This window comes from Coenobita brevimanus, chromosome 46, assembly GCF_032717465.1.
Source record: "Coenobita brevimanus isolate Jiangsu-jjx chromosome 46, ASM3271746v2, whole genome shotgun sequence".
Classification (NCBI taxonomy): Eukaryota; Metazoa; Arthropoda; class Malacostraca; order Decapoda; family Coenobitidae; genus Coenobita; species Coenobita brevimanus.
In genome coordinates, this window is record NC_136999.1 from 55644457 (window position 1) to 55665384 (window position 20928).

Consider the following 20928-nt stretch of genomic DNA (forward strand, 5'->3'; position numbering starts at 1 on the left):
CCCAAGATTCTGTATGGTTTGCCTTTAGGGGGAAAAAAAGAAAAAAAAAGTCCTGGTCATATGTTGACAGTTTTTGTCATGTCTCCTCACAGTAGTAAGGATGAGATTCCAAATGTTTGCAGACTTTGAATTTCAAGTTACAATTAGTCTGTGCAAATTTCGAGGTAAACCCAGTCCTCATGAATTTCCAGCTGCAGTCAGTCCTTGTGAATTTCAGTATACTGTACATTCAGTCCATGTGAATTTCAGTATACTGTACATTCAGTCCTTGTGAATTTCAGTGTATTGCCAGTTCTTGTGAATTTTCAGTATACAGTGCTCACAGATTTCAGGATACAGTCCTCATGAATTTCAGTACCATATAAAGCCAGTCCTTTCTAATTTCATTATAGTCAGTCCATATGGATTTCTGTATACAGCCAGTCCTTGTGAATTTCAAGCATGGGATGTGGTGTGTGGAAGGAAAAGAAGACGGAGGGGGGTCAAGGAACAGCGTGGTGGACTGAAGAGGTGAGACAGGCTGTGGCACAAAAGAAGAAAGCATACATTGAATGGATGAGAAATAGGGGCGTGGAAGAAGTTGAGAGGCGGAAGAGAGAGTTACATGTAGAAAGAAAGAGAGAGGTGAAAAGATTAGAAAGAGAAAGAAGAGAGTGGATGAGGAATTTGGAGGGAATTTGAGTGTAAAGTGGAGGGACTGTAAGAAAATGTTCTGGGAAGAGGTGAAAAGAGTAAGACAGGGTGGAAGTGAAGTTAGCAGGGGAGTGAAAGATAAAAATGGTAGATTACTAGTGGAGAAGGGAGAAAAAGTCAGCAGATGGAGAGAACACTTTAAGGAATTGTTGAACGTAGAGGATGGAAGTAATGCGAGTATAAGTGGCTGGGGAATGGCTGGGAGAAGGAGGGAGGTGAGAAGACAGGAAGAAATCAGTAGGATAGAAGTTGTGGAAGCAATGAAGAAAGTTAAATCGGGGAAAGCCCCAGGAATTGATGGAGTGTGTGGTGAAATGCTGAAGCATGGGGGAGAGATAGTAGTAGAATGGATGTGGAAGATGTGCAGATTGGCCTGGGAGGAAGATAGAGTCCCGGAGGATTGGAAGTCAGGTATAATTATTCCCTTGTACAAAGGAAAAGGGGAAAAAGAAGTGTGTGGTCATCATAGGGGCATTTGTCTTCTTAGTATAATAGGAAAAGTGTATGGTAGGATACTTATTGACAGAGTTAGAGAAAGAACAGAGAAATTAGTTGGAGAAGAACAGGGAGGCTTTAGGAAGGGAAGAGGTTGTGTAGATCAGATATTCATTCTTAGATCTTTAGTGGAAAAGTTTCTAGAGAAGGGAAAGAAGTTGTATGCGGCTTTCATGGATTTGGAGAAAGCATATGACAGGGTGGATAGACAAGGATTGTGGAAAGTATTAAGAATATATGGAGTAGATGGGAAGTTGTTGAATGCTGTGAAGATTATGTATGATGTTGCGAAGGCTGCAGAGCGTGTGGATGGTGTACTAAGTGAATTTTTCTCTTTGAAGGTTGGTTTGAAACAGGGATGTGTCATTTCTCCATGGTTGTTCAATCTGTACATGGATGGGGTAATAAAAGAGGTACAAGGTAGGGCAGTGGATGTTGGAGTGGCCCTGGTGAGAGAGGATTGTGTTTGGAAACTCCCTGTACTGTTGTTTGCAGATGATACTGTGTTGTTGAGTGAAGACGAAGGGGAGCTGCAAGGCTTGGTGGATGAGTTTGAGAGAGTGTGTAAGAAACGGAATCTAAAGGTGAATGTAGGGAAGAGTAAAGTGATGGTCTTTGAGAGAGGTGAAGTCAGTGAATGTATAGCGAGGTTGGATGGTGAGGAATTGGAAAATGTGAGTATGTTTAAGTACTTGGGTAGTGTGATGAGTAAGGATGGAGGTTTGGAGGGTGAAGTGCTTGAAAGAGTACAGCAGGGAAGAAAGGTTGCTGGTTCTTTGAAAGTAGTGATAAGAAACAGGGAAGTGAGCATGGAAGTGAAAAAGTTACTACATGACAGTATTGTGATACCAACTCTAACGTACGGAAGTGAAGCTTGGACGTTGTTGGAAGGACACAAGTCAAGAGTGAGAGCAGTGGAAATGAGTTATTTAAGAGGAGCCTGTGGAGTCACATGGAGAGACAGGCTGACGAATGCGGATATAAAGGAGCGTTGTATTGATGTGGATGTGATAGGAAGTGTTATGAGGAACACTGAGGTGGTTTGGCCATGTGGAGAGGATGGAGGGTGAAAGACTGACGAAGAGAGTGTATGTGAGTGAGGTGGAGGGGGGAAGAGGGAGGGGGAGGCCAAGGATGAGATGGAGGGATGGGGTGGAGAGGTATATGAGAGAGGGGGGTGTGAGTTGGGAGCAGAGGAGTGAAATGGCGGGGGACAGGGCAACTTGGAGGCGATTTGTTTGTGGCCACCCCAAACGGGATTGAGGCGTCTGGCAATAGATAGATAGATGGTGCTCGCAAATTCTGAGAGACCGTCAGTTCATGTGAATTTTCAGCTACAGTTAGTTCCTGTGAACTTTAAGCTGCAGTCAGTCATTGTGAACTTTGAGCTGCAGTCAGTCCTTTGAATTTTGTGCAGCAGTCAGTCCTTTGAATCAGTCAGTCCTTTGAATTTTAAGCTGCAGTCAGTCCTTTAAATATTGAGCCAGTCAGTCCTTTGAATTTTAAGCTGCAGTCAGTCCTTTAAATATTGAGCCAGTCAGTCCTTTGAATTTTATAGCTGCAGTCAGTTCTTTGAATATTGAGCCAGTTAGTCCACATTCAAAATGAGGTGTGATTAAAGTTAATGATTGTGGAGTTAAAGGCTTAACCCCCTCCCCCCCCCCTTTTTTTTTTATTGTTTTTAATGAAGCATATGCAACTTTTAAGTAGAAATAATGGGTGTTGATTCATCAGCAGCATGATACTGAAACAGCTTGGAATGGTTTAATCATCTTTATAATTGTATTAAGACAGTATTGTTTGTAAAGAAATCAGCATGTTTACAAATGCAGAGCCACAGTGGGCAAGTGGTAAATGTCTCTGTTCTGAGGTAGCCATGTGTTAATACACTGCTCTTCAAATACAAGTTATGGCCAGAGGTTAGTGAATCATGTTAATAGGGTGGTCTACTATGGCTTCAGTGATCCAGTCTTGAATAGTTGTTGTTTTGGAAGCAGTACGACACGTCAACCATTAATCAGAATAACTACATTAATTAAATAAATACATTGCTAATGAAGGTGGAGCCAAGAATATCAAAGGTTTTCATGGTGAATTAAAGGAAGTATGGTCCATTTTGCTTGGGGCTCTTGGTAGTTTTACATCTAACCTTTCTTGTTGCTATTTCTGGACTCCCCCCATCACATGTATTAGTAGGGTTAGAATAATAATGGTCATCACCTAGAAAAGAGGCTGATGTCACCTACATCCCTCAAAGATTTTGAAGGAATGGTTCTGAAAACCCTGGTAAAGCAGAAGTCTGAAAATGAGGAGTATGAAAGTTTATTGAGGTAAGGGTTGAAGAGAGAGAGAGTGTGTGTGTGTGTGTGTGTGTGTGTGTGTGTGTGTGTGTGTGTGTGTGTGTGTGTGTGTGGATGGTATTATCACACAGAATGGATAGGAACAAATGTTTTGATGAAAAGGATTTATGTAAATGAGTGTGAGGATAGGAGTTGTGAAAGGCGGTTGAGATTAGTGAATGTGTTACAAAGCATGGTATAAAAGCTGAGGAAGCATGTTGATGGGTGATAGAAAGGAATGGATGAAGTATGGACCATGACAAGGAATGCACCCCCTTTTTAATTTGGTAATTGACTAATTGTTCTCTGTCCCACAGGTGTTATAGGCCATACTGTATTTTTGTGTGGTTATCTGCGTATGAGGTGGGATTACCCGATAAGAATTTGAAAGTGTGAATGATGAGTTGATGAATGTATGGTACAATTCATGAAGCAGTGTTCATAGCTCCCCTGCTTTTGTGTTCCTGTTTCTTATTGAGTATTGGAAGAAAGGATGATAATTTAGATGAGAGTAGATTGAGTAATTGATACTGTATTCCACAGACTTTGGATAGAAGGAAAAATGGTAAGGGAAAAGATGAAAGTGAAGTGGACAAGGGAAAGAAGAAATCCTTGCCATCAGTTGAAGCATTCATCACGAGTGAGCTGGCTGGAACAGTCAGCTCCAATACTAACAAGGACAGTGAGGTGAGTATCATCACTCTGTATTATAGTGGTAATTATTATAGAAGTCTACAGTTAATGTTTCCCCTCCAGTCCCACTCAAGTTCCATAGTTGACCTGCAGATCTGCAAATGACTGCATACAACACACACACACTAATTGTTTCCCATTAATATTTAATATGTGTTCTGAGAATATGAGGAATATCATAGTGTATATATGATCAATATGGTGGTATTCAAGAATTCTACCCCAGTATCCCTGCTTGTCGTGTGAGGCGACTAAAAGGGTTGGCGGAGGGTTAGTGCCCCTCCCCGGAAAACAGCTAACTAAAAAGATGAACAAGAAGCCTCGAACAAGGACTGACCAAAAGATGACGACCAAGGACTGGACAAAGGACATGGTACGGATTGTGATGTGGAATGTAAGGGGTGCGAATGATGAGGTGAAAAAGAGAGAGATTGTCCAGGTGCTTGAGGGTGCGAAAGTGGATTTATGTGGAGTAACTGAACCTAAATGGAGAGGAGAGAGTGTGAGAGAATGGGAGTATGGATGGGGTATATGTGCAGGAGTAGGTGAGAATGAGAGGGCAAAAGAAGGAGTGTGTATTGTTGTGAGTAAAAGATGGAAGAAGAACATAAGAGAGTATGCATCAGTTGGCTCAAGGATTGTGTGGGTAAGATTGAAAGTTGGAATACAAATGTGAGCGATTGTGTACGTGTATGCACCAACGCAAGATCGTGCTAGAAGAGTGAGAGAAGAGTTCTGGACAAATGTGGAAGTGTGCATGGAAAAGTTTGGAAGGAATGAGAAAGTGTTTTTGATTGGAGATATGAATGGTAAAGTAGAGAATGTGAAGGTGGATGGAATAGTTGGTGAGTGGGGTGTACCTGCTGAGATAGATGAGAATGGCAGTCTGTTAGCAGACATTTGTGCCGGGAGGGGGTTGGTGGTAGCCCATACCCTCTTCAGGCACAAAATGACCCACAAGCATACATGGCAAGTGATGAGAAGGGTGGGTTGTGAACTGAATGAAAGGAAGGCAATGATGGATAATGTGTGTAAGTAAGGATGAACCCAAACTGTTTTATAGATTTGTCAATGGCAAACTGAAACAAAAGGAAGGAATTACCAAACTGAAAGTAGAAGGAGAGGTCTATAAAGATGCGGCAATGCAAGCAGAAATAATGAACAAACTTTTCCAGTCAGTTTTCACTAATGAAAGTGAGTTTGTGGAAGAGAAGGGAGTGACTAGAAATATAGTGATAAAAGATATAAAAGTGGAAGTACAGGAAGTATATAAATTACTGGAAACTCAAGATGTGAGGAAAGCCCCAGGACCAGATGGAATCTCTAATTGGGTACTGAAGGAATGCAGAAAACAACTGGCAGATAAGATTCATGGTTTAATTGTGTGTTCTCTGGAAGAGGGGAAAGTGCCTGAAGAATGGAAGAGGGCAAATGTGGTACCAGTTTATAAGAGAGGAAACAGGGAAGAACCTCTGAATTATAGACCAGTGTCCCTAACCAGCATGGTTGCAAAATTGTGAGAGAGAATTCTGAAAGATAGATGGATAAAATATCTGGAAGAGATGAATATTTTAGCTGAAAGTCAGTTTGGATTAAGAAGTGGAAGGTCATGGGTTTCCAACTTGTTGAGTTTTTATTCAAGAGCGATTGACGTGGTACAGGAGAGAGATGGTTGGGTGGATTGTGTGTATATAGATTTGGAGAAGGCCTTCGACAAGGTACCTCATAAGAGACTAATGTGGAAACCAGAGCATATAGGAGAACTGAAGGGGAACCTCCTGGAATGGATGAGAGACTTTATGAGAGACAGACAAATGAGTAATGAAGGATAGGATGTCTGGATGGAGGGAAGTAACAAGTGGAATCCCACAGGGCTCGGTGTTGGTGCGAGTAATGTTCCTTATTTACGTAAATGATATTGTAGATGGAGTGAATCATTATGCAAGTCTGCTGATGATGCAAAGATCTTGAGGAAGGTAGAGGTTGAGGAGGATTGTAAAAGGCTGCAGGAGTATCTGGATAGGATACACGATTGGAGTCGGATGTGGGATATGAATTTCAATGCAAAGAAATATAAAAATATTGGAAATGGGTAAAAGTACCAAGAGGTCATCACTGAATTATTTGATGGGTAATGAACCAATCACAAAAGCAAGAGAAGGGAAATCTTTGGGAGTGCTGGTCCAGGACAGTTTGTCACCTGAAAAACATATTAACAAGACAGTTAGAGAGACGTATAAACTCTTGACTAACATAAGAGTAGCTTTTCATTATATCGATGAGATGATGAAAAAATTGGTAGTTTTTTTTTTTTTTTTTTTTTTTTTTTTTTGTCCGACTCTGAGCATAGGCTTCACAGCCTGCTCTCAAGGCCCAGTAGTCCTCCTGCATACCATACACCTCTCCACATGTCACCACTTCGGCGCTAACACCCACCGTCCATATTGAATACAGGCTAGGGCTGTCTCATACAGGACTGGTGTATTGGTATTAGCGGGGGTACTTTTATGACATGTCGGCGGGTCTTCTGGTAGATCAGGAATGTCTGCTTTTATGAAATTCAAATCCTTAAACTGTTCCCTGCCCCAGCCAGGATTCGAACCTGGGTCCATCAGGACTGCAGGCCGCCTCTCTACCGATTCAGCCACCGCCTCCCCCATGGCCATGATCTTCCCCAGGTTAGAATATGCAGCAGTAGTGTGGTCCCTACACAAAAAGAAAGATATAAACAAGATTGACAGAATACAAAGAACAGCAACCAAAAAATATGGTCCCTAGTCTGGCAGATCTGTTGTACAGAGAGAATTTGGAAAAGCTGGATTTGCCTTCCTTAGAGGAAAGGAGAAAGAGAGGAGACATGATTGCAGTGTTCAGGACCATGATGGGAGTAGATAAAATTGACAAAGAAGATTTGTTTTCATGGGGTAAGAGAGCAACAAGAGGACACAGAATGAAACTGAAGAAACCAAGCTGCTTGAAAGATATCAAGAAATACAGTTTTCCTTATAGATGTATAGACCTGTGGAATAGCCTGGACAAAGAGATCGTCCAGTCTAAAAACTTAAACGAGTTTAAAGCTAAATTTGACTTACTGAGAAACAGAGACGGGACCCCACGAGTGTAGCTCATTTCCTGTATATCACAATTGGGTAAAATACACACACACACACACACACATACACATACACACACGCACACATACATGGTGGGTGTAAATGGTTGGCTGTACCAAGGCCATCTAAAAATAGCCTTGGCTGTATGGGAAGTCAGTTGCAAGTATGACAACAGTGTAAAGGCGACCAGCTACACCCAGACTGGCCAGTTTAACGTGGTACCACTATAATACCAATACACCAGTCCTGTATGAGACAGCCCTAGCATGTATTCAACATGGACGGTGGGTATTAGCACCGAAGTGGTGACATGTGGAGGTGTAGGAGGACTACTGGGTCTTGGGATAGGCTGCTGCCCCTGAGATATGGGCCCAGAAGCCTTTGCCCAGAGTTGGATACATAAAAAAAAATAATAATAATAAATAAAGTCACTGGATGATGGTATTGTGATCCCCACTTTAATGAATGGAAGTGAAGCTTGGACCTTGTTGGAAGGACACAAGTCAATAATGAGAGTAGTGGAAATGAGTTATTTGAGAGGAGCATGTGGAGTTGCATGGAGAGAAAGATTGACAAATCAGGATGTGAAGGAGAGTTGTGGTATGAATGTGATAGAAAGCGTTAGGAGAAATACATTGAATTGGTTTTGCCATGTGGAGAAGATAGAAAGATTAATAAGGAAAGTGTATGTGCATGAAGTGGACAGGGGGAGATGGAGGGGGAGGCCGAGTTTGAGATGGAGGGTTTGAAGTGGAGAGGTGCGTGGGAGGGGAGGATGGGGGTATAAGTTGGGGAGAACAACTGTATGACAGGAGAAAGGGCAACATGGAGACAGTTTGTTTGTGGCCATCTCTTGCAGGATTGAGATGTTTGGCTATAGATTGATAGATAACCTCTGTGCAGTTGCAGTATGGTAACCGATGAGGTCTTGCTTACGTGACTTATTTGCTGCTGCTATGAGGGTTGAATTGGGAAAAGTTGTCAATTCCATCTCAGCACTTTTGCAGCACCTCGGTTTGGGTTGCCTTTCCTAGAAGGGTAGTCAAGTCGTACCCACCTGCTCGTGTTGACCTCACGGACACCCTGTTTTTTTCCATTTCTTTTTTTTTTTTTTTTTTTTTTTTTTTTTTTTTTCTAAATTAGGGTGACACAAACGGAGGCGGCGCAACCCGGGTTTATCCCGAGTAGTATTGTATATATTTTTTGCTGTTGTTGTTGTCATTTTGTTTTTGTTTTTGTTCTCCTTTACCATGAGCAAACAACACCGGTGCCCTCGCTGCGGTAGGTCTGTAGCAGAAAGTCCACAAGCACTGAAGTGGGCCTACTGCAATGAGTGGGTTCATATAGCTTGTGAAAATTTGGACGCAGACGACTATCCATTTATGAAGAGGAGCCACCAGCTGGGCTTTCACTGGCGAACGAGGTCTTGGCTGGTGGAGGAAGTAGTGTAACCAAGAAGGAGTTTGAAGATAAAGTTATTGACCCGGTCTTTCAGGCGATTAGAGACGTTTCAAACAGGCTGGAGGCACTAGAGACCAAGGTCTCATCACCCATGGCGGTCACGCAAGATCAGGCCAAGTCATTTGTGGATGCTGTTCGCGGGTCTCTCTTGGGGGGAGGGAAGGATCTGCCTGGGGGCGTGATTGAGATCAGTGCTCATGGCCAGAAAAAAGCCATTCATAGTCAGCATGTACTGATTGTGATACCAAAGAGCAGTGCTGATGTCCTGACAAATCAGATGGGACCAGAAGAAGTCAGAGATGTACTTTTTTTTTTTTTTTTTTTATAAATGCTAGGAAGAAGGGACCAAAGGCCACGAGCCCGCAGTAACTATTCCTTCCGAGAGAAAAACAAAATACAAGAGAGAGCCAAATTCAAGGTCTGATCATTTCGAGATGCCTGGACACACTGCATTTGAAAGACTGGAGATCATAGCTAGCAGGAAATACAGACAGAGGGAGACAGTTCCAGAGTTGACCTGTTGCATAAGTGAAGGACTGGGAGTAACAGTTAACTCTTTCATTAGAGAGTTCGACAGAAAAGGGATGAGAGTTTGCTGCTAGACAGGTGCTATGTGCCCGTCGTAGAGGTGGAGGAATGCATGCAGACAGGTTAGAGGAGCAGTGACCATTGAAGTAGCGATAGAAAAGAGATAAAGATGCAACAGTGCTGCTAAGAGACAGAGGTTGAAGGGAGCCAGTAATAGGAGGAGAGTTAATGAGACGAAAAGCCTTTGACTTCACCCTGTTGAGAAGAGCTGCATGTGGGGAGCCTCCCCACACATGAGAGTTGTACTCCACACAGGGATGGATAAAACCCATGTATAGAGTCAACAATTGTGCAGGAGTAAAGAAGGAACGGAGTTGGCTTAGCACACCAGATCTCTTTGAAGCAGATTTTACAAGAGATGTAACATGATCTTTCCAAGACAAGTCCTGAGTGAATGAAACCCCAAGCATGTTCAAGGATGATGCACGATTAAGCTGAATATTATTAAACATGATTTTGTCGGGTTGATAAGTGTAAAAACTGAGTTTTTGATGCATTAAAAACAACCAGATTATTTTTACCCCAGTCAGAGTTACAAGCCAAGTTGGACATTAGGTGTGCCATAGCCTCATCCCGTGTTTGTTGAAGTAACTGCTGAGATGGACGTTGCGGGAACTGAATGGAAAGGTGAAGGGTGGAGTCATCAGCGTACAAGTGGATAGAGTTAGATGTACAGCTTAGATAGACGGTCATTGATGAATAAAAGGAAGAGAGTTGGTGATAGGACAGAGCCCTGAGGAAGACCACTGTTGATAGATCTAGGAGAAGTACGATGGCCGTCTACAACAGCAGCTATAGAGTGACCAGAAAGGAAGCTATAGATGAAGGCACGGATAGAAGGATAGAAACCGTAAGAGGGCAGTTTGGAAATTAAATATTTATGCCAGACTCGATTGAAAACCTTTGAGATGTCAAGTGCAATGGCAAAGCTTTTGCCAAAGTCCCGAAAGGAGGATGACCAGGAGTCTGAAAGGTAGGCGAGAAGATCGCCATTGGAGCGTCCCTGACGGAACCCATGCTGAGAATCAGAAAGAAGGTTGTGATAGGAAAGATGCTTTAAAATTTTCCTTTTAAGAATTGACTTGGAAACTTTTGAGATACAGGATGTTAAAGCAATTGGACGATAGTTAGAAGGTTGGGAATGGTCGCCCTTCTTTGGGACTGTCTGAATAAGAGCAAACTTCCAGCAATACAAGTTGATAGGCAAAGACAAAAGAGTTTACCTAGGCAGGGTATAAGCACAGAAGCACAGTTCTTGAGGACAACAGGAGGGACTCCATCAGGCCCATATGCCTTGTTAGTATTGAGGCCTGTGATGGTAGAAAATACATCAGCTGAAGATATTTTAATGTCAGCCATGAGGAAGTCAGAGGGGGAAAGTGATGGAGGAACAGCACCGGAATCGTCTAAGGTGGAATTGGAGGAGAAAGTCTGAGCAAAGAGATCTGCTTTATCAGTAGAAGAAATAATTACAGAACCATCAGAGTAGAAATGAGGAGGGAAGGATGATGAGGTAAAGTTGTTAGAAAGGTTGTTGGCAAGGTGCCAGAAGGAGCGGGGAGAGTTTGAGTTCGAGAGTTGAGAGTATTTAGAACAGATGAAATTATTTTTGGCAGAGCGAAGAACAGATTTAGCTCGATTCCGGGCAGAAACGTATAAAAGATGTGATACAGGGGTGGGTTGGCTCTGGCCCTCTCCTTGTTGTGGACAGCATTAGAACAAGCGTGTTTAAACCAAGGCTTTCTTGCATTAGTCAGAGGATATGAGAAAGGAATGTATGGTTCCATGCCCGAGAGAATAACCTCCGTAATGCGCAAGGCACACTCAGATGGCTCCCGGCCATGGAAGCAATAATTATTCCATGGGAAATCAAAGAAGTACTGCCTGAGGGCCTCCGAATGCGCAGCTCCAAAATGCCACAGTCGACTTTTCTTTGGAGGGTCCACAGGCCGTACAGGAGCGATAGGACAGGTTAATGTAATAAGGTTGTGATCGGAGGAGCCCAACAGAGAGAAAAGATTAACAGTGTAAGCAGAAGGATTAGTTGTAAGGAAGAGGTCAGGTATGTTGGAGCTCTCTCCAAGGCGGTCAGGGATATGGGGAGGGTGCTGTAAAAGCTGCTCTAGGTCATTAAGGATAGAAAAGATGTAGGCTTGTTCACCAGGTTGATCAGTGAAAGGAGAGGAGAGCCAAAGGCGGTGGTGAACATTGAAATCTCCTAGAATGGAGATTTCAGAGGAAGGAGAAATGGACAGAATGTGTTTCATCATAGAAGTAAGATAGTCGAAGAATTTTTGATAGTCAGTAGAATTAGGGGATAAGTAAACAGCACAGATATATTTAGTCAGAAAATAACAGGAAAGCTGAAGCCAGAGTGTAGAGAATTCGGAAGAATTGAGTTCAGGAACACGAAAGGATGATAAGTCGTTGCATATATATCCAGAACATCCACCTTTGGCTTTGAAATGAGTATAGAGAAAGTAGGAGGATACAGAAAATGGTTTGCTGTCAGTTGCCACAGACAGCTGAGTCTCAGTTAGGAAAAGAAGGTAAGGTTTAGAGAAGGAGAGGTAGTGCTCAACAGAGCGAAAGTTAGAGTAAAGGCCGCGAATGTTGCAGAAATGAAGAAGAAGTGAGTCAGACAGTGGTTCCAGGCAGCACGAGTCATCGCCGGGAGAGGGGCAGCAGGTGAGGACATTTATGGTCCCCCCCCTGGACTCTTAGGCTGTGTGATGAGAGGCCATAATTTGTTACTAATTTTGGAAAAGGAAGTGTAGTGTGTACTGTGCATGTAGTTTGGTGTTGATAGTTAGAGAAACTTGTATTGGAGAGCATGCTGGCCTAACCTCTGTGTTACTGAGACATTGAAAAAATTCAGCAAAGGGGGATGGTCAGGAACTAGTCCTGAGGGCTGATGAAACTGAAGCTCCTGCTCTCCCTGTCATCAGCTATCCATCCACCTTGGGAGTACTGCCCTGCTTGACTGGTGCTACGGTCTACTCCTCATAACTCGGTACTGGTTGATAGCTGCCTTAAGACCAAGGCTGGTGGGCCAGTAATGAAGTTTCTGTCAGTTGAGGCCAAAGGTGAAGCAGCTGAGGTGCTGAGTGATCATTCTGGGTCTGAGGGCACTTTTTGCATATCAGAGCCAAAGAAAATGTTGCCTAAAATGACCGTGACAGGCCTTTCCTCTTCCTTGGGTGATTCTGACATCATCCCAAACATTCTGAGAAAAAACATTAAACTTAAGATGCTCATTGATCAAGGTTGTACCCTAAACCTTCTGTTCACAAGAACAAGGAATGACACCAAATCTGCTGTCTTGAAGTTTTTTTTTTTTTTTTTTTTTTTTAAATAGATAATGAAGGAAAAAAAAAATAAGTCCATGTGCCTACAGGCATCCTCCATTCATAAAATATTTATAACTACTGGATTTAAATTGAAGTGGATTAAATGTTTGTGGGAAACAACTCCCAGGAAGTGAATTCCAGAGAGTAGTAGTTCTGGGGATAAATGAATTTTGACAAGCAGAGATTCTGCATTGTGGGGGAAAGAGTGTGAGTTCATGGACGCTCCCAGCTGCCTGAGTATTTTGAGAGAAAATGTGAAGAGGAGGCACAATTGAAGCCAGTTCGTCAGAGCACTTACGGTAAAAATATCGATAAAATAATGCTAAAGAAGCAACATCTCTGCGTACTGATAATGGAGGAAGGTCCTGCGTAATGGCAGGATTATTGAGTAATCTAATGGCTTTATTAATTGTGGTATATGGAGGCGCTCACCATCCACTCACTCGATGTAGTGCTGCACTCGGGTGGCTGCCCTTTCCTCTCCATCCTTCTTTCCTTCCATTCTCTTCTGTCTTTCTTTCCTTCATTCTTTCCTTGTCCTTCTGCCTATGGGTGACTTTACACTCCCTCTTCTGTCTTTCTTTCCTTCATTCTTTCCACTTCCTTCAGCCTGTTAGTGACTCTACACTGAGTGACAAGCCAAATGGTTTCCTGTGCACCAGGAAACCATTTACTACGCTGGGTGGTAACCATATAACCAAATTTTGGCGCATGGTGGTTTAGTGGGTAATTATTGTGCTCCAGTCGGATTGAGCCGGTGAAGGTTTATATCCAAGGGATGGTTGGGGTTGATTTGCTCATGTAATGCCATTCAGGGATGAGTGAGGCTGGTCACTCTCATCTTAAATGTCGGGACCAATTGCCTAGCCCCAGGCTCCTACATTCCTCATGGGTCAATGTAGGATTGGATGATGGATGGATGAATTTTGTCCAACTGCCTCAGTGCAACCACCCCACATCCTCCCCACAGTGGTGAACAGTATTCGATCTGAGAACGCACAATTCTTTTGTATATTGTGGCCATCTGCTCGTAAGTGAAGAACTCACGATCTCTGTACATAAGTCCCAATTTTTTGGAAGCATTTTTTGCAAGGGATTTAACATGAGCTGTCCAGCTTAGGTTTGGGTTTAGAGTAACACCTAGGATATCAGTTGTAGTGGATATGGGAATATTGACATATTTAACATTATGTGAGAGTCTGAGGGATTCTTTCTGTTGGAGAAATTATTATTTTTAGTTTTCTGAGCATTAAATGAGACCAGATTTGTTTGTCCCCATTGATTAATTTTAGAAAGGTCCTGGTTTATAGAAATTGCTGTGTTTATTTGGGAATTTATAATGTTAAATTGTGTAAAGGATGTACTAAATATGAAAGGACTATGAAGGGTCGAGTCATCAGCGTAAGAGTTTATTGGGTTGTGAGTAATAGACAGGAGGTCATTTATATGAATGAGAAAGAGGGTTGGTGCCAAAACTGATCCCTGAGGTACGCCTGCATTTATGGAATGAACCTGAGAATAAATTCCATCTACCATGACCCGTATTTTTCTATTATGAAGGTAAGAGGAAATTAGAGGAACCTATGATCCGGTGCCATACTCTGTCAAATGTTTTTGATATATCTAGTGCTATTGTGTGTGTTTCACCGTGTTGGTCTATTGTTTTGTTAACCTGATGGGTAAGAAGGCAAAGAATGTCTACAGTTGAACGTTCTTGTCTAAATCCGTACTTCCGATCATTGATTAATTTATTGATTTCTAGATGCTTGGTTATGTGTTTGTTAATGAGCATCTCAAAAACTTTACCGAGAATGGAAGTTATTGCAATTGGTCTATAGTTTGATGGATCAGAAGTTGCCCCCTTTTTAGGAACAGGATGGATATTTGCTTCTTTCGAAGAGGCTGGAAAACTTGAGGTATGGATGCAGAAGTGGAAAAATTTTGCCAATACAGAAGCCAACACCGAGGAGCAATTTTTAAGTTCTATTGAAGGAATTTCATCTGGACCAGTAGCTTTGTCTGCTGAGAGATTCTGTAATATAGTTTGTACATATCTGGTGTGAATCATGAAAGGAGGTATTTCAGGGGAATCAAAATCAAGTACAGGAATATTGTGATTTTCTTTATTTAGGGTTGAGTTTGTTGAAAAAATGTCAACAAGAAGTTTGGCTTTTCCACATGGGTCACTTACTAGATTTCCACTGGGGGACTCTAAGGGTGGCATGGAAGAGGTGGTAGTGAAGTTAGTTTTGAATGAATTAAGGGTTGACCAGAATATTTTGTTATCATTTGGGTGTTAGCTTGTCTATGTAGAAAGTTTGATTTAGAAAGTTTGATAATAGTCTTGGCATGGTTTCTGATATTTCTATAATATTTAAAGGCTTCTTTGGTTTTCGTTCTTGTATAAGTGTTATAGGTTTTTGTTTTATGTTCTGTTACTCCAGCACAATTGTAGTCAAACCATTTAGGAGAGTTACATCTTTTTCTGTAACTATGATGGGGAATGAATGTTTCCATGCTGACTTTAAGGAAATCCTGTATGTGGCCCAATGTGGAGTTTGCATCTTGGGAGAAAAAGGAGGTCCAAGGAACATCCATGAAAAAAGTATGGAGTCCCTCCCAGTCTGCCCTTTCGTAGTGCCATTTAGTTACCATGACAGGTTCAGAGGAGGAGGGTGTGGTAGGTGTTAAACTGGTGGCTTGAATCAGACAGTGGTCAGAAAATCCGAGGGGGGACTTCACTTCGACGTTATAATTATCTGAATTGGTTGTAAGAAACAAGTTCAGTAGGTGGGGATTTTGATCAGGGTACATGGGTGGGTTGACTGACCAACTGGGTGAGATTTACTCTATCAGGTTTCTGGGCAAGGCAGATTATGTCTGTGCTAGAGTCAGCCACTCACGCTGACCCACATCTTCGCGGCCCTATATTTTACTTTGATCGCTCTTAGTAAATACACTTTTCATGGTAGAATGTTGGTTTTGGTGTCATTTTAAAGCTGAATAGTTGTACTTTACCGTAGTATGTTCAGAAAAAGAGAACAAAGAAAATAAAATGTCAAAATGACGAGTTGAAGTTAGGCGAAAAGCAATAATTTTATACCTTGCCGCAGAAAAATATTTGGCAAAAAATAACGAGTAAAGATATGTAAATTTGGTTTAAACCATGCAAAAATACAATAAATTACCTTTATGGTGATATATAGATTATGGTAATACTTGCATTTCATTGTGCAGTAAAGCGAAAGGAGAGAGATGCACAATTTTATTTTAGTCTCGGCTGCATATTCGCTTTGCTATGTTTTTCTTTGATTGGTCAGTGTAAATACACTTTTTATGATAGGATGCTGGTTGTGGTGTTATTTTGAAGCTGAATAGTTGTACTTTATCGTAGAGTGTTCATAAAAGGAAAACAAGGAAAATAAAAAGTCAGAGTAACGAGTTGAAGTTAGGCAGAAACCAAAAATTTTATACCTTCCTGTAGAAAAATATTCACCAAGAATGAAGTTACAAAGAAACAAAGCCATGAATCAGACCAGCTGTGCAGTACCACCACGCATAGAGCAACCATTCGGTGACATCATGCTCGAGCCTCTTTGTTATGACGAGTAAATGCAATTTCTATCTATCTATCTATTGCCAGACGCCTCAATCCCGTTTGGGGTGGCCACAAACAAATCGCCTCCAAGTCGCCCTGTCCCCCGCCATTTCACTGCCCTGCTCCCAACTCACACCCCCCTCTCTCATATACCTCTCCACCCCATCCCTCCATCTCATCCTCGGCCTCCCCCTCCCTCTTCCCCCCTCCACCTCACTCACATACACTCTCTTCGTCAGTCTTTCGCCCTCCATCCTCTCCACATGGCCAAACCACCTCAGTGTGCAATTTATGATGAATATTTTATGAAAGTTTTGTAAAATGACGATGAAAAGCTTCATCAGAATCTCTGAGATTGGATTGGAAATGACGATCGAAATAGCCATAAGAATCTCAAAGGGTTAAATGAGTCTGCAAATAGCTCACATTCAAGACCAGAGTCATCAGTTCTGGCTGAATAAGTGAGCCATTCATCATTATGGACATTAAAATCACCCAGAATAGTACTTTCTGATGCAGTATTTATGTTGAGGACACTTAGCTGTGAAGAGAGAGAGTCAAATAAACACGGCTCTGGAGGGGCATTACTGGAACGATAAACACAACAGAAATACAGTACTTAACTTTACCAAAAGAATTTAATTTGTATATGGAATAGTCAAAATAAGGACAGTTAAATTTAGTAATCTCCTCCAGGGCAATTTCTGATTTAGCAAGGCAGTATACGCCTCCTTTGGGTCTGAAATTTTGAATCAAGATTTAACCAGGAAAATAAAATGTAGCTAAATCAGAGGTGGAGCTTACTTGTGTCTCTGTCAAAAACAGCAGTATGAGTCTGATATCGATATTATTCATAATTCTTTGCCTAAGACACATTCTGTTATTAGTATTCCCAGGCCTGCTGCTGACCATCTGGGAGGAGGCGTAGCACTCATCTACACAGCAGCACTTGGAAATGTTTCTCTCATTGACTCAGACCTGACCCCATCCTCTTTTGATTTTATGGAAGTACTGTATTAATAAATTTCCATCAGAATACCATTAGAATTGCAGTTGTCTATTGACCAGGTCATCCGGGCAGAGATCAAGGTTTATTGGAGGAGTTTGGGCAGTTTCTTGAAGGGTTTTCTCTTAAATTTGGAGGACTTCTTGTTTGTGGTGATTTCAATTATTGGGTTGACAGTCCTGTGTCAAAACCATTTTCTTCAGAATTCCTTGTGTTGATCACCCAGAACAATTTTTTCAGTCATGTGTGTAATCCAACTTATGTTTTAGGACATGTCCTTGACTTGATCTTGTCCCCTGTTGGTTGCAGGCACGTATCAGATGTGGAGGTGGACTCATTTGAACCCCTCATCTCTGATCATGCTCTGATCATTCTTAGTTTTGATGTCCTGAAATCCGCTTCATATGAAAAGGTCATCAGGTTCAGAAATTACAGGAATGTTGACTGCCAGTTGATGTGTCTTGAAATTGATCAGCGCTTTATACCACATTGATTCTTCAAATCTTTCTTCTGATGAATTGGTTAATATTTACAACAATGAGCTTAGGTCAATTTTTGACCATTATTGTCCTGAGGTAGTAAAAACAATCACTGTGCGTGATAATTCTCCGTGGTATGGTCCACGGTGGTGGCGACCATCATCCACTCACTTTATGTAGTGCTGCCTACTCCTTCCTTAGCCTTTATCATTCTTTTTCTGTGCCTGCCCTCCTCTCTTCCTATTTCTCCCATATTTCCTGTCACCTCTTATTGCTTTTCTTTCCTTTACAGGTGGCTTTACATTGAGTGACAAGCCTAATGGTTTCCTGTAAGCCAAGAAACCATTTACAACGCTGGGTGGTAACCATGTAACCAAACCATACGTGTTCCCTACATGTCAACAAGTGGGTTGGTGGAGGGTTAGTGCCCTTCCCCGTAAAACAACTAACTCAAAGTCAAATGGTCACCCCTTACGGGATTATGGCGTCTGGCAATAGATAGATAGATAGATGGTCCATCAATTAATTCACTGCATAGACAGTGTAGAAAGGCAGAACGTGAGTGATGCTTGTAGCGGGCCAAAGTAACTGGTTTGCGTTGTTTTCACAAGAAGAGCAGTTGTTCACACTGTAAAAGCCCAAAAGGCTAGTTATTAGCAAAATAAAGTTGATTCATGTAGTGGTGATAAAAAAAAACTGTCTTTAGTTGTGAACAATTTGGTTGATCGGAGGATTGTGATTGTTAATCGAACTTCTGTATCTGATGCCCAGTTGGCTTCTGATTTTGCTTCATTTTATAAAAGTAAGATATCTTGCATAGGAAGTGATTTAGACAGCAGTTCTCCGAGTGAAGTGTACTCAGTTGACTTCCAGCCACGGTGCACCGGGGATCATTTGTTTTCAACATTTCATTCGCTGGATGTAAACAAAGTCAAATCTTACATCAGAGAAGTTAACCCTTATACTCCAGACTGAAATTTCGCGTCAGCATAGGATTTTGTGCATAAAAAACGAGCGGGAAATTTTGAACTGTTTATTTTGTTTGATATTTTATGCACTCAGAATACTAGACAAAATATGGGGTTACAATATATCATTAGAAAGCTTAGAAGCTGCTCATTGCCATGATAAAATCAGAAAGAAGGAATAATGATCATGGGCAGACATAAAAAATAAAATATAAAAGGCGATATTCCTGGCCAAATGTGTAAAGAATATACAACTTGTGTAATATGTGTACAGACATGAAACTTACTTGTATTTGAAGTCATACAGGTGTATAGATATTCCTAGAAGACGTACAGGTTATTCCCCGAGCCTCTTGTGTTAGCTGGGATGTTATTCTGGGCAAAATCCCTTGTTACACTTAAAACAGACATAGCAAGTCCACATTCGCTTATTTCCATCAATAACAGCCCAAAACAGCACTGTCATGTAATGTCAGATATCACAGCTTATGCCTGAAATACTAATTTACCGTTGGACGTATACATATATTAGCAATTTCACTTGTAAATATGCTAATATGGATAATATATAGCATGAACCCGATTTCCACTCACTCACAAACAAGGTGGCGGATCTACTGCTCTCTGTTTGACTCTATAATAAAAGCTGGGACATGATTGGATAGCTATAGAGAGAATGGGAAACAATGGGCCAGTCATAAGCCTCGATGTGTGACGTCAAGCCTCGACCAAAACAAACTTCCCATTCTCACAAGAGCGGGACATTTGAAGGCAGCCATGATCATGGCGTCATGGAGTCTGCCGGGGACGTTATGATCATGGTGACATGGATAAAGGTTAATAAAACATTTTTCTCACTCGACCGTGTAACATGTCATAACTGCCTGATGTGTATGAGCACACTGCAGAATTTATCTGCAACATAATAAATAGATGCTTCTTAGAAAGTAATTTTGTGCAGTCTGAGAAAAGTGCCTTGCTTAGGTCCCTAATTAAGAAACCTGGCCTTGATGTCGAGAGCATGACAAATTATCGTCCCGTCTCTAACCTGTCTTTTTCATCCAAGATTATTGAGCGGGCCATACTCGATCAACTCTTACCACTACTGGAACACAACAGTTATTCCTGTTGTTCAGTCAGCATACAGAAAATATCATTCAACAGAAGCTGCACTGACAAGGATTCATAGTTACTTGGTGGCAAACACTTGTAGTGGGATGTCCTCTCTCCTAGTTCTGTTGGATCTGTCTGCAGCTTTTGATACAGTAGATCATAAACTATTGTTGGATTATCTGTATTTTTATGGCGTTCGTGATAGTGCCCTTTTGCTCCTTAAGTCGTATCTCTCGGACAGATCTCAGAGAGTGGTTGTTGATTACGCTAGCTCTGATTCTGCTCCCCTTCTATTTGGAGTCCCTCAAGGATCAGTTTTGGGTCCAATTCTATTTACTATCTACACAAGTAGTTTATCGTCTCTACTTGATGCTCACGATGTGTTCTATGATTTTTATGCTGATGACACCCAGCTCTATGTTAAGATGTCAGATATCAACGATACTAAGAGAAAGCTTGAATCTCTAATGTCTGATTATTAAGATTTGGATGGCTAAGAGGAAATTTAGTATGAATGATGGTAAAACTGAGATCATCATCATCAGAGGAAACAGAAGGGGTGATGACACTGACAATGCCCTGGCTTTGAACATTGGTGTGTCACAGCAGCATCCAGTCAGTTCTGTTCGAAATCTGGGTGTTTATCTTAATTCTAAGTTAAATTACAAAGAGCATATTAATCAGGTTGTCAGAGGGTGTTTTGTTTTTTCGTTTTCGTTTTTAAAGGCTCCAACATGCTTGCATGTGTCGGCCTTGGTCACCTAATGGCGACTCTCCACGCTGCACGATCCATTGCAGCCTCCCTGTTCAGTCCCTTAACCCTAAGGTCACACTTAATGACCTCGTCCCATGTCTTTCTCGGTCTACCCCTCATAACCCCACCCCCAATATTAACACTTCTCACCTTCCTCACCCAATTATCATCCCCAATCCTCTCCACATGTCCAAACCACCTCAATCTACCTCTCCTCATCACAACACCAATACACTCCAGTCCCATCCTAGCTCTCAACTCTTCCATCGTAAACCCAG

At 41.7% G+C, this 20928-nt stretch overlaps 1 protein-coding gene across 1 annotated transcript in view; it reads left to right on the forward strand.

The window, feature by feature from the left end:
- Cap-H2 (Chromosome associated protein H2) overlaps window positions 1–20928 on the forward strand; it is a 120492-nt gene that overhangs the window by 66697 nt on the left and 32867 nt on the right. The window contains exon 8 of the mRNA XM_080271590.1: window positions 4071–4214. Coding sequence (XP_080127716.1) covers window positions 4071–4214 — 144 coding nt within the window. The remainder of the gene's footprint in view (window positions 1–4070; window positions 4215–20928) is intronic.